Source organism: Hylaeus anthracinus, unplaced genomic scaffold (genome assembly GCF_026225885.1).
Source record: "Hylaeus anthracinus isolate JK02 unplaced genomic scaffold, UHH_iyHylAnth1.0_haploid 11989, whole genome shotgun sequence".
Taxonomy (NCBI): Eukaryota; Metazoa; Arthropoda; class Insecta; order Hymenoptera; family Colletidae; genus Hylaeus; species Hylaeus anthracinus.
This window is the reverse complement of record NW_026534337.1, coordinates 15,955,396-15,970,053: the sequence shown is the minus strand read 5'-3', so window position 1 is coordinate 15,970,053 and position 14,658 is coordinate 15,955,396. Positions and strand designations below refer to the sequence as shown.

At 49.4% G+C, this 14,658-nt stretch overlaps 1 protein-coding gene across 3 annotated transcripts in view; it reads left to right on the top strand.

Annotated features, from left to right (window-relative positions):
- Positions 1–14,658, top strand: part of LOC128887477 (protein dead ringer homolog) — an 83,484-nt gene that overhangs the window by 52,304 nt on the left and 16,522 nt on the right. For all 3 annotated transcript variants that reach the window (XM_054143430.1, XM_054143429.1, XM_054143428.1), the window contains one exon: positions 6,234–6,306. In XM_054143430.1, the coding sequence (XP_053999405.1) occupies positions 6,234–6,306 (73 nt within the window). The remainder of the gene's footprint in view (positions 1–6,233; positions 6,307–14,658) is intronic.

Sequence of the window (14,658 nt, the reverse complement as noted above, 5' to 3'; positions counted from 1 at the left end):
TCTTTTTTCGTTCTCTATCTTCCGCTGCTTCGTGCACTGCTTAAAATTTGTTCTGATCCATTTCGTAAATTAACAGTTCTTGGGATATCTACTCGATTCGTAAAACTCTAAACTGTTTTGCAGCGAGCGTTAACGCCACTGCGCAATTCTGCGAAAAAGAAAGAGAGATCAAGGTCCCTCGGGGTAGAAGCATTAATCGCCGATGCAAGGTCCCGCTCGCGTTGCACACGGCCACGGTTGCGAGCGGACCGGGAATTCGATTGCAGCCGTGTTTCTCCGTTCCCCTTCATCCTCCCTCCTGGCCCATCGCTTTCGGGCCCATCCGTTCCTTCATTATTTACGTCTTGATTTATTATAATCGAAGCTCAACTCCGTTTGATCCGCACCGAGGTGGGCCTTTCTCCATCTATCGCCCCCTCTTTTCTTCATCTTGGTTTCGTGCGATTCTCCTGCCCGCCGGAGACGCGAAACGGTGCTTCGAAGGCGCGAGAGGGAAGAGAACACCCCGGACCCAAGAGTCTATGCCACTTGGAAGCCGTATTTTACGTCGAACGTCGCCGAGTTAATCGATCTTCACCGCGCCCTCTTGCAATTTTTATCTCACCGTGTTCTTCTCGATCGCGCGAACTCTCTCCACCACGGAGAGGGAAGCGACCTCGCGACGTCGAGCATCGCGCCGCTTTATCGCGATATCGCGATCAAATTGGACGAGCTACCGAATTAAATTCCGCGATCGTAAATCGTCCGCCTCGGCATCCTCGTTATCTCTGGCCTCGATTCCGCCGTAGAAAAAGGTCTGACCAAAAGTTCGCTCGGTGGAAGAAGTTATTGGCCAACCGATGCATCGCCACGCACCGATAAAGGGAGCTGCCGCGACCAGAGATTAACGCGTTGGTTAACACTCGCTCGTGCCGGGTCTCTGAACCCGGCGGATGGTAAGGCTTTCCTTCGTCTTCGGAATCCAACCAAAGCCGTTCGAGTTGTTTCGAGTTCATTCCGTGATATGCCTTTGATTAAAATACACGTGATTTTGCAATTAATATTTCAAACAAGTCGAGGAGGGAAAGGCGACGAGAAAAAGGGTACGGAGTAAGGAAACAGGGTTTTCGAGAACGTCCGTAATGCTGAGAGTTTATGAACTTACCCGTGGACAGCTGGACCGACCACCAACGATCGTTCTCAGGGCGAAAGAGCGGCGGGGAACGGAAAGAAATCGTTTGAACGCTCGAGATCCTACGGGGTCCAGGCGTGACGTAGTGACGAAAAGACGGACTCTCTCGCGTAGAAGGAGAAAGCAACGGAGATGAAAAGGAGAAGAGAGAAACAGTCCGTGGAGATTATTAGGCGGTCGACATAAAACGTGCTTAGGTGCGATTTAATATTTCCAGCTACGAGCATAAAATCCGTCCGTATCGGGAGAGAACGGGAGGGGGGAGGGGGGAGGGGGAGGGGGGGGGGACGCCAAGGGACCACGAACTTCGCTCTTTATGCTGGGTTCTTTGTGACGCCGACATCTGGCTTCATCGAACGTCAACCTCCTTTTCGTTCCTTATATTTTATACCCTTCGTCTCGTAAAAGAATGCCCCCGAACTTCCTTCGTCGCCATCGAACGGACTCTTTATTTGTATTTCCAGGCCGGTTTCCGGATTGTGACTCGGTTCGTTGGCGACACGCTCGAGTTATCGGTTCGTTTTTAATATCTCTATCCCAAGATACGTAGGCCTGGATTTTCATTACCCGTAAACGCGGCTTTTACGATCGAATTTAATTAGACGACTTGTCGTTATCACAAAAACCTTGCCTTTTTTCAATAACCGGGAACAACCTATCAATATACAAAGTATGTAAAATTATAAGAATGTTATAATGTATCGGTACACATTTGCACAGTAGTAATATAATAGAATAAAATCGGTAAGTACACCAAGAATTATTTTCGAGGAGAGAAACGACGACGTTATTCTCCAAAGATGATGAGGAGCGTGCTCGTAATCGTCGAGCAATTGTCGCGAGGGGATGAAGAAAGGACATGGAAAGCTTTCCCAATAGATTGGGGCGAATCGCTTGAAAAACGTCACCGATTCTTCTTGGACGCTCCATCGTCCCCCGGTCGGTCAAAGGAAGGCGGATGAACGCGCGAACTCATTCGGATTAGAGTCTGACCAGGGTCGGGGATATTCTTCTTTTTCCACGTGTCGATATCGCTGGAATAAAGCCGATTGATTTCGTTCCGATAATGGGAAACCACGAACCGTGTCTACTTTTCTTCGCTATTGGTGCGCTATAATTTGTCTCCCACCGTGACAAACGAGTCGCTAGAGGGTGTTAATTTATCCACAAAATAGTTTTCAAACGTGAAGTCTTTTGGTTTCTGGAACTCGGGAGAATCATCTCGTGTCAAATCTTCCCCGAACTGCATAATCTTCCGTAAACCGCAATTATCGGTCTCCCTGTTGATTCGCTGGCGAACCGCGGCTATTACCACCGCGCTGTGCGATCGTTCGCGCGAGAAGCTGACCGGAGACAAAACCAGCTCGATATAAACGAATCCTCTGGTCTTTCCTTCGGATATACGAGGGGGCTGCTCAGCGTTACGCTTATTGCTTCTTTGGCGGTAATACAAACAATCCAGGTTTCCTCGATATTTCACCGGTTATGCGCTTACGTCGAGTTTTCGCGAATCCAACCCACTCTCGTGGACGGAAAGACGCGTTCGTCGAGCTGTTTGCCGGGCTGTATCGCAGGGATTACGCGAGAGAAAGTTTTATGTTTTCGCGAAATGATAGATTGAACTTTTAAAAAATAACGTGGAAAAACATTAACAATCGCCGGTGGTGAGAACGTACAAAAGAGCGTTCCGGACGCTCCGAAGATCTCGTAGGAGCGTAACACGAGGCGGGTATGCTACTCGCATCGTAATATATATAATTGCTCGCGTTATCTTTAATACCCTGGAAGCGGGTAATAATGGTAGCACCGCTATTATGGCCGCTCGTATAACGCGCGATCTTGATATCCCCCGCTAACCGCGACGCTCCTCTTGGAAGAAGACGCGAATGACCGCTTACGCGTATACGTTGTTCGCGAATGTTGCGACGTTGCTCGTGTTTGCGTTTCTTTTGTAAATTTTGCGGCCGAACGCGTCTGTTTCTCATTAGGTTTCATTGGACGTAAATTAGGCTCGCTCGCAGAAGCGTAGATAAAGCATTCCGAGAAGCGCATCGCCTCCGTCTTGACCTCGACAACGAAGCACCGTGCATTATTTAAAGCTGCACCCGTTTCCGTTTCGCTCGAGACACGACGCACCCTTATAAAAGCTTTTACGACCGGAAGTCGACCCTGCTCGCGGGGGCGCAGTAACATGTTTCGCCGTACGGGTACACCTTCCGTGCGAAAACGAGACGATGCGGCCAGATACGCGCCAGCCAATTACGTTGTTACCACAATGCGTCGTCTCTTCGAATTTCCTTTTGTCAACCGCCTGGCTTTCCAATCTCACGGAGACACTTGTTGTTCCCCAATGTCTCCCGAGTTGCAAGATTTCGATGGAAACCTTTTCTCACCGACTCTTTCGCACCTCGTTCTCGAGAGTTCCGTCACGACGATTACAATCTGCCAAAGACACCGTGCAAACACGCTTGCCAAGGTTCGTATCGCGGCAACGGTACGTTCGACGATTATCGTTGCTCCTTATCAGCCGGAAAAACGCGTTATCTGGATCTCGGAGGCGGGAAAAAGAGCCGCGCATCGATAATTACGCCTCGTAAAGGTAACGACGCGTGGAGTCCCCTTCGGTTTGCTCTCCTCTTCCGCGAATTTTACGGCGACCTCCCCCTTCCCCATCTTTCTTCGACGGTCGTAAAGTTCATCGAGCGACTGAGAGCCAGGTTCCGCGAATTGGAGACATTTCGATTCACAGTGGCGCACTCAGGGGCGGGGCGGGGGGGGGGGGGGGTATACCGCTGCTTCGATCTGAAAGACAACGAAACAATCCAAGCAAAAGATTGGTGCGGTACGAAACAACCCGAGTAAACAAGAGAGAACTCTATCTCAAGGCAATTTCATGGATAAGCGATCAACGACGTTCTCGTCGCTCCGATATATTCTTATCCTCAGGATAAACGACGCGACGATCGGTTGCTAATGACCGTTAATCGTTTGAACGACAAAAAACGCAATCGGATAGTGTCTCGACGCGAAGAAATCCCGGAGGACGCGGCGCTAGCAACGAGACGCGTACATCGATCATCGAAGGAAGCGAGTTGCGTCCCTCCTCTGCTCACAGGGACGAAAGTAACCCGATCAACGTCGGCTGTATCAGGAATTATTATTCACCGGCCGTCAGTCGATGAGAAGGAGAGGGCGGGGCCGCGGAGCATGCATCATCGAGAGCAAATTCCGTTCGCCTCTCTTTATTTTACGGGTAGGTGAAGGATAGGCGAAGAATACGTAAGGAAAAGAGCGAGCGAGCAGGAGCAACAGAGAGAAAGTACGAAGCCGTTTCTACCCGATCTTCACGTGGCTGCCGTCAGTCCGCTTAACTGTAGATCAATCAATATACGCTGGTTGAACCCTCGGACTCGGTTTCCTCTCCGTCCCTCAACGGTCCACGACGTTCGTCCCTCTTGCTCCGACCTTTTACCCCGTCCTCTCCCTCCGGCTGCCCCTAACGAGCTCATCGCTCGCGCAACCAAAGAAAAAACACGAGAAAGTGGTACAAAATGGCCCTTGAGAAATGCCGTCCGTCCATCCGTTGGTTCGTTCGTTTGTCGAGTTGCTCGTTTCGATGGCGCGCAGAGGGTGGACGAGAATAAGCGGGTCGCGATAGCGGCCATTTCGGAGAACGATCCTTTTCAAATCCTCCACGAACATTTCGTTCGCGTTACGAGTTCTCGTGGCTGAACGATGGGTGGTAGATTCGCCATTGGTGCGCGGGTCGCTGTTCTCTTCCGCTCAACCTCGGAAACATCTCCTTTCTCGCCTGACGGTCGGCCGACATCTTGGCAAGATCCGCGAGTCGGGAACTGAACAGGATGAACGGCGGGTCCAGGCAGCAAATTAATTATTATTCACCCCGCGTGAGGCCGCGTTACGAGGCAGCAGCGCGTTTCGTTGGATGAAATTTATCGTCGAGGCAGATCTACGAGCCCAGAGGAACGAGAGAGGGGTCGACGGAAAGTGACGCGCGGCGAACGAGGACGGTAGACGCGTGCGTTTAAAGGATTGCCAGAATGCCGACGAGCGTATCCTGCGCGAACGACAGTGTTTTAAACGTTGGGACGGTTCGTAAATTTCAAACTCGAAAACCAAGACGACGCCACGTGTGTAAACGTTTAATACAGGTAGCGCTCTGGCAAGAGTTTCATCGTATCGCGCAAAGATGGTGACGTAGACGAGGGCTATGTCGTAATTTCTAAAACAGAAAATCGACGAACCGTATGATCGTCACGTTTCGTATAGTTTATCTTGGAACGGCGACCAAAACCGCTGCTTGGAAAAGGATAAAGAGCGCGATCGTTCGTCGCGAACGTGCCGAGAAAAACGATAATCGCACTCAACGATTGCTCGCAAAGCGATGCTTCGAGGAGCTATTCAAAATAATCCTATCGTTTACGGAAAATGTGCCAGCGACAACCGTGTTAGCGGATAAAAGATTAGCCGCTTTTTGTTCGCAATTGAATAAGTGTTTTTCAAGGAGACGCTACGGATTGCTTTTATTCGTCATTCGAATAAAGGTTTGGCTGTCTCTGTCGGAAAGAGTGACGATGAAAGGGGGAAGCTGGTCATATTATAGAAGCAATTAGAGGGTCCCGAATTAGATATAGCACATCGTAACAAATATGATAATATGGAGCCGCTAGCCCGAAGGGAGTTTGGCTTTGGCCCGGCCAAGGGGGGCTTTCGGGTTATGAGGCAGGTTAAACGGAATCATTAATAATCAGGGCTAACTAATCTGCCTGTCGCTACGAGCACACTTGTTTCACTCCTGTTTTTATTAGCCCAGCCCGAGTAACATTTTATTCGTGGCGCAAACAGAGAGATGGAACGAGACGCGTTATCGACGCGAGATAAGACCATGATGAATTTTATATCGGATCAATGACGCATGTACCTCTTTCTCTTCTCGTTTCTACGTTGTTCCGTTGATCAGCGAGACATCGCCATATGATATTTGCTCGAAGAGAGACGTCTGAGGCAACGTATTTACCTTTACTCTTCTTTGCTTTTTCAGTTGTACGAGATCAACGACGATCCGAAAAGAAAGGAGTTCCTGGACGACCTTTTCAGTTACATGCAAAAACGAGGTGAGTCTCGGTTCGATTTTTTAGGGTGTCAAATTAGGTTAAACATCTATATTTCGAACAGCTCTGCTCGAGAGCAATCGAAAGACACTTTGGTGTCGATTCTCGGCTGAATTCGAAACGCAAACAACGGAAAGGATCGTATCGTTTTTCGAAATAAACACGCGAACAACCGAATTCATTAATGCGCCTCGAGCCATCTTCGTGTCGCAGTTTATCATCGTCCAATCCGCGAATCATACGCGGGAATTAATTCTGTAAATATTGATCGTTCCGATCGACGTCCAAGGCCAGATTCGCCGGCTGGCGAAAGAATCTTCTCGCGAGACTGACAACCGAGTCCCGTCCACGAACAAACTCGTCCCCACATTTGTCTCCATCGTCGAGGCGAAGACGTATTACGATTTCTTGGCACGCACTCGCGTTCCAAGCGGGCCTGCAATTTTGTCATAATCCGGTGGACGTCCAACGCGGGACGTCTCCAAATCCCGAAACGAATCTCCGGATTTAACCTACGCAGACCACCTACGCTTCGTGTCAGAAACGTGCTTTTCTTTCGAACAAACGTTTAGAATGTTTAGATGGAACCAAAATATCTATCATCGTATTATTTCAACGTCTGATCCGAATAAGAGACTCTATCGTAATGGATGATAAACACTTTCACGTCGACGAGGGGGCCATCCGAATTTCAATTATAAAATAAATGAGAATCTTTAACATTGTTTACTGTTTTCTTCTTTTCGCGAGAAAATTAGGCTACAGTGAATGAAAAAGTAGACGCGAAAACGATATCTGCCGGTTATTTATAGCTCGCGCACCTGTCGACAACCGGTGCATTGTCGCGCGATGGTATTCGCGTCGTTGTGCGAACTTCGGAAACCGTGCCAAGGTATTTAGAATTCGGTGAACACGCAGTGCGATGCGCAACCGAGCTGATAAACGCGTCACCAGCGAGCGATTCGATCTCTCCTCGGCGCAACGAACCCTCGTGAGTCGTTTTTCATCGAGTCGCGAGTGCCTGAATTTCCCTTACTTTTTTACCCGACTTATTCACCTACTCGCGCATTTATCTATTCTCATAAAATGCTCCCACGTCTTCGCCCATAATTCACCGGATACTTTATCACTATTTTTTTTTTTTTTTCTTGGACCTTTCGCATTCTCGAGGTATCCCGCTCGCAATACTTTCCCCTGTTTTCTCACGATCTTGCGATACAATTTCATTTGTTGATTCTATGTATCAGGTGTGTTATCTGAGCGGTGAGTCAAGCACGCAAATAACTCGCGATACGCCAAGTGAATAGTGTATAAATGCGTACTTTGCATGTACTTATATTAAGTCAAATGATACAGAATTTCATTTCTCGAATAAGGCACAAGTTTTAATAAACTTTGTTCGTTATTTCAACATCGTTATTCGAGAAATGGGCCACGAGGGGGGTTGCCCTTAACCAACGGAAGTTATTGTGCTGTTTCAACGGCCGGCGGTGTAATTAATGCGAGCGTCACAGGTGTAAAGTATTCGGTACACGTGTAATCGTGCTCGTTCGGAATACCGGCGATAGACGATTCGACGAGGGTTTTGCCGTAGCGAAAATTGTGAGACATTATTCACGCTGTCCGCGGCGGCGGTTGAAGACGACGCGGACACACGTGCGACCCGCATCTCGTTTCCTGCACACGTGGATTCTCGGGACGCTTCGCGTCTAGTCGCGTCCGAGCGGCTCGTAAACGTCCACGTGGTTAAAAGGTTCGATAACACGTTGCATCTGCCTCCGCTAGACGATCCGAAATTAGATTCCGAGACTTTCGAAACAACGGAACCGCAAAACATTGCCCTATTCGCTACTTCTCGGTCGGACGTTGAACATAATTGCGATCAATTCACCACTCGAGCTCGGATACCTTTTTGTGGGAATAATATCTACAAAATCTACATCTCATTATCTGGTCATTTCTATTTAAATTCTGATATTTCGTGAAAAATCGTCAACGACGATCATTGAAAAGGTTGCTTGGTCGAAGAACCGGAAACGTCGGTCCCTAATTAGAAAGACGGTGACTGGTCCATCAATCAACGACGCGAACGATGCGCCCAGGTCATTCCGTTCCCTTTTTCACTCTTCGCAAAGCCACGATGCGCGACTCTCAGTCTGCGACGATGCTATTATTGAACCTACTTCCCTAGCAATAATTAGAGTAGATTGGGTAAACCATTTCGCGTTTGTCTCCTTCGATGTCTCGTGTCTCATTTCGGGAATGAACATTTGACGTCGTCGCAGCGCCCGTTGTCCGCGTTGGAACGGATCGTCGATTCTCCCAAAGCTTTGTCTTCGTCGGAGATTATACCTCGGGGAGAAAGGTGTAGATACAATTCGCATCGTATAAATTTCCAATCACCGCCGATTGATCTTCTGATGATGCAGTCTTTACGAGGTCGATTATAAAATCGCGAGGGGAAAGGGTGGAGGACAGAGAGAATAAAGGGTAGAAGCTCGAAGTGAGAGAATCTGGCTGGGGGCGAGATCCCCCGCGGGGCCCGTTATTGTGCCGACGCGAACAATGATTCGACGCTAACGCGATTCATAACACCTCGGCCATGTCCGTGGGTATAAAAGACCATTTATCACATCCGGCTATATTAGTCGAGCCATCGGCAATCTGTGTTTGTTATCGACGCTCTCTCCGAGGAGCTATCTAACAGCTCGCGCCTCGATCGAATTAATTGCCGTGAATCGGTTCGGACCGTTACGAAATCGTCGATTCGCGACGGACCTTAACCCTTTGACCGGTGAATTCTCGTACCTACTACCGGCTAACCTCCTAGAGTCAAGTTTTTCTTAAAGTTTCACCAATATCCGATCCAAATTTCATCGATGTCCAACAGTTTGTAACGTTTCCTTGCGAGTAAGTCGCGCGATAACCGTAACTGGGTCTTTTTCTTAGCTCGCAGTAACGACAGGATTATCTTAATTAACGGTCATAAAGTTAATCATCGATAGGACGTTCCTGTCCGACTGTCTAATCGGGTTTCTCGCGAAAAGACATCGAGGTACCATTCCCGCGGCGCTTATCTCTTACCTGACCTTTAAATTCGGCTCGGTAGTGGATACCACGAGTTTTGCAACTAAGTGTTCGTGTGTCAAAAGTGCCGACCAGGCAGGCGGAACACACAAATTCGCGTAAACGGGGCATAATCGGTAGCGATAACTCGAACGATAAGTGAGAACCGGTTCGACTCGAGGAACGACACGTTCGTGGTTCAGAAATCCGGTGTAACCGCTGGAGCGTGCAAGGTGTAGACGTTCGGAAGGAATTAATTGACGAACTTTTCCTCGAGGCTGTCAATAGTCACCTATCATTTTTCCGGATATGCTAAAACTTGGATTAAGTAGAGGGGAATCTCGCGCGATGATCGAGGTTTGTTTGTAGTCGAGCGAAGCTTATCAGGGATGCATTTCAGAGAACAGGACTTATCGTTTCCGTTGTTCGATAGGATCGCGAAGTCTACGATGCAGTTTGCGCGAACAACAGTCGCGGAGCTCTCACCGGCGTCTATCGAAGAGGAACGTTCTTTATTTATCGCGCGTATTGCTAGCACCTCTTCGGGCCGACCGTTATAAATCTCAAGCCATTTAATATGCAAATCCCGGCACCACCGACAGCCCGGGGTCTCTTGGTTGCTTTTTTCATCGCGAACGAGTTTCAATCGCCAATGTAATTCATACTGCAGCGGACGACCGCGCGAGAGCAATGCCATTCTCTGTCGAATACGTTATTATCTTACTCCTCTGGGGCCCCTCCTCTTCCTCTTGCCGCGCGCGTTCCTCATCCTCGATGTTCCCCGGGCCGGCAGTTACGCGCCAACACTCCCACGAGTTCTCCCCGCTTTAATGATATCCGCTCAATTTCAACGGACGTCGATAAGAGGTTTTCGCGCCTCGATACCGTATCTTTCGTTTTTTACTCGCACGTCCCAGTTAATCATACCGCGCGAGGGGCGACAAGGGGTTGACTTTTTTAGCGGATCGTTGCACCGGTGAAAAGTATTTGAACGGGCAGCGATCAGGAGGTCTAAAAGTGCGTTGCACCGTGCGTAGTCGCGAGTCGCGTTCTCCGGCCTCTTCGAGAAAAAAGACTCTTTTACGCGCCGCGGGCAACGCGTTAACGGCGCTGAGAACACGTGTTCGGCACGAACACTTTTCGCTACACACTTGTGAACAGGCACGCCGTGCGTGCCGTCTGCGTACACAACGCGTGTTACATAGGTCATGCGTTGCCCCGTTCTCGCGGGCCTCCATTCTTCTCGATACTTTGTACGAGTTCAGAGATTGTCGCGGGTGGACGCTTGCGAAACAGAATGAGCCATTCTCTACTCGGATTCGAGATCGGGAGTTATCATCGTCTGGCACAGGTTGACCTTTCGCCAGGAAACCGTCAAAAATCGTTTAACGGGTACCGTGTTGCGCGACCGTTACCTTTAAACGATATTCAAAGACTTCGTTCTTCATCTATCGGCTCTCGTCCGCGACATCGCGTCCTCATACGTTCACAAAATACACGCGAACAAACCTCGCGCCACCGTTCCGCTTTCATTATGCAACGGGAAAGGGACGACGTGATTCGTCGGCGCCTGATCTTTTTTCTCCCTTGCCTCCTCGAGCGTCGTTATTTTTTCGCGTGCTTTTCTTATTATTCGGTATTTTGTGCCGGGAGCACGTTCGTACGCCGTTACTCGATAACTGCGTCTCGTCACGGCATACCTACCGCAACTAGTTCGAATGTTGACTTCACCTCCCAACAACGCGAGCAACGTTCTCGCGAAAATAGTTTCGCCTTCGTTCACCGGTGCGACCAGGCTCCACGTTGCGCTTCGGATGCAGATCGGAGGCACGCGACGCGACGCTGCGAACAGACGGTGTTTCTCGGATCGGGACTTTTGTAACCGTATTCGATGATTACACCGTCCTTTGGTACTCGGTACGTTAAACCCATTTGTTTCCAAAAGGCGACGAAAGCTTCCCGATCGCGCCGATGAGCTCGCGACGAAGAATCAAATCCTCGAAGAAACTAGGGGGCGGTCCAGCTCTCTCGAAGGCTTTATTACGTAATAAATATTAAAATTCATACGGGTTGCACCTCTACCGAGAATCGATCTTCGAACGGTCCAAAGGGACGGCTATAAAAGTCGAGAGGAGAGAGACGCTGTTCTTCCTCTGTACCGAAAGGCAGCTCCTCTGTCGTACGACGCTATTTTACTTTTATTCGAGCAGATCCATTCTTGGACGGTTTACGATCTCTGGTACCGTATGGTCCCTTGCGCGTCTTTGTGAGACGCGAGACAGCCTTCCGTTAAACGAGGCTCATGCTCTTTGCCGCTGTGTCCGTAGAAATCGGTTTGATTAATTAAGAGATTCGAGGAAGCACCGAAACGATCCGAGGGAGACTACACTGTTTCGTACAGTTTCGTTTAGGACATGATAATTGAATCTGCAAACGTAGCGGAGGAGAACCGATACAAGGTGTTTGATACGAATTGGCTAACACACGATTAGAAGATAGGAGGAGATAACGTAAATTTTAGACTCGAGTAGTTTCTAGAAACGAGAGAGATAGTCTCTGTCCAGCGGCAGGTCTTCGCCTCCTCCGCAAGCCTCGGGTTTCTACCTTTATTTGTATCTCAGCTAGCCGCTCCAATGTCGTTTTATCGCGTTTACGACCTTGTCGAGCAAACGTACGAGCCAGCGTGGACGTTCGACGACGACAGACAGAGTCAATTCAGCTTGTCCATAAACACCCATCCACGGTTACCTCCATAAAACGAAATAAAGTCCTAGCGCGCGCGCATCGTCGAGTCCCGACGATGGGCGGACTCTCCCCGTTCCTGCGAGTGATGGATTTCCTCTTTGACGGATCGCTCGTAAACCTTCTCTAAATGTTTTCTCGGAAACGGAGAGAGAGCCAATACGGTATTTCCAAGCTCTCTCGCGCCACCGCAGTTTGCGAGCTCGCTCGCTCTTGAAGTCGTCGGTTGGCCGCCTCGTCGTTGCTGGATCATGGATCAGGCTGCTTAGGGCCACCCGCTGTTTTTAGAGGGTCTTAAATCGGGATTATGTCGGGATTACAGTATCCTGTGCACGGTGTGTCCTCTCTTCTGGTAGCGAGCAAAGGATTGCACCGAGTCTGTTCTCCGACAGCGGAAACGATCCTTCGGCCATCCCCTAGAGAAATCTCGAAATCTCTCTTTAATTCCAACGGCGATCGATTCTATCGAAAATTTTTACCATTTTTTTTTTTATTACGATCAGACGAAGCACCGATTCGTCTTCTCTGTCCATCTATCCGACACGTTCGAGCTTCCGTTCGTTTAATTGCTTCGCACGGTCGGCGCGCCGCCTCCTCCCCAATTCCTCTCATCGGTCCAGTCTCGGATGCTTGCGAATCGGAGAAACGGCCGTCGATCGTCTTCGCATTTCCAAGAAGTTTCGTGATAAGTTTGATTAGTGGTCCAGGAGAATCCGTGACTCCTCCGCTCGGCCACGAAGAAAAAAGGGGTGAGCAATCATCGGCAATTATTCGGAATCTGAGAATATAACGACGTTCACCGGCTGATGATTGATGCCTCGGAGCAAACGCGGCTCGGACCGCGCGGAGATCGTTGTGTTTTCGTGCAGAAGTCCCGAAATTCCTTAGACATTAATTATTATAATGCGAATCCGATGCGATCTGACCATAACCACCGACATTCCGACGACCGGTAGCCGAATATTTGTTCGCGTGCCACGCAACCGGAGCCATGTAAATCGTGTCATTTTTTAGAAAATTACGGTGGAATTCGACCGGCTAGGATAGTTTCACCTCCTTTAGAGAATTCGTCTCCTACGCCGCCCTTGAAATTGCTCCACTTATATTGTAACTGGAGGTAGAAATTTTTGAAGGAAAGACGAGCCGAAAATTAGGAAGAGTGATCTGAATAGAAGAATGCCTTCGTCTTTGTGTTACCGATTCTGGTCAGATGGGAATCTGCTACTTTACGTTAGCTGCCAACCACTCTGTTCGTGACTAAGAAAACGGGCAAAAATTTTAATGTAAAGGCTAGATTCGAGTGAAAAGACAAAACGGAGTTGGAACAAGCTGCGCGCGTGGCGCAAAGTTTCAAAGCGGTCGAGCGGAAGTTGCGGGCGGCGTTAGTACACCTGTCCAATTAGTTTCTCGGCTCGTGCTCGAATTCGACCTACATTTTCCAGCGGCGTACAAGTGACCGGGTGGCTTCCAGCATCCGTGAGAAAGAGCGAGAGCGAGAGCGAGAGAGAGAGAGAGAGAGAGAGAGAGAGAGAGAGAGAGAGAGAGAGCTCAGGACGGTTCTCCGGCACGTTCCAGTGCTATAGATAGCTCGCGCACGCGAGCTCTTCGAGCCGAGCGAAAAGCATTTAGCAGGATGACGTTCGCACATTCTAGACGTCTCGACGCCGGCCGTTCTCGCCGATCATCCGTTACGTTCCCGTGACGTAATTGTCGAATTCTTGCTCCGACAGTCTGCCTTCGCTTCGACTTGCAGCTTCCCCCTCTCCTTCATCAACGGTGTCCTCCCGAGCACAGTTCGACGGCCCGTGACAAGAGTTATCGTTCGGAGCTCGACGATTGATTAACATGTCGCGGTGGCTGGCTTTTTCGCGATCCCAAGCGAATCGTTCGATTCGACTTTCCATCCGGGATCGCGTTCACCTCCTCGAAGCCGATTCAGCCGAAGATGATCCGCGGGAAAACGCGACGCGCGGAGGGTTGGTTCGGATGAGCGAAAGAAATTGGAGAACGGGTTCCGCGTTCTGCGGCCTCGACGCTGCGGCCAGGCGTGGGAAGTGAAATACGAGCGTGCTAGACGGCCAACGGCCATTTCCATCCTGCCGGTTTAGTATTGGCGGGGCCACTAAGTCTGAACTAATTTGCTTATTAATATTTCACAACAGCGCCGATCGCTCTGGGGGTTCTTGATATATCGTCTCCCCCACTTCGTCTATGTTCTCTCTCTCTCTTCGAACTTTGCTTCCTCCATCCTCTCCTCCTTAGAAGAAAAATTCCAAACGAATGTTTATCCGCTTGCTCGTTGAATGCAAACTCGAATTTTTGTTTGAACAAATAAAAATTTCAAGCAGCTACATCGCGAGAAATGCACCCAATTCGGTCGGCAAAGGGGTTTCGGGTGGTCGTTTAACGAGCTTTCCTTTAAAGACACGGATTGGTTGCGTATTGCAAAAGGTTCGGACGGAGGTAATTATCGCGCGACGAGCTGCCTCGCCGCGATTAACGTCGTTAAAGCTCACAACCGCATCGGCGCGTTTACGATCCCTGACG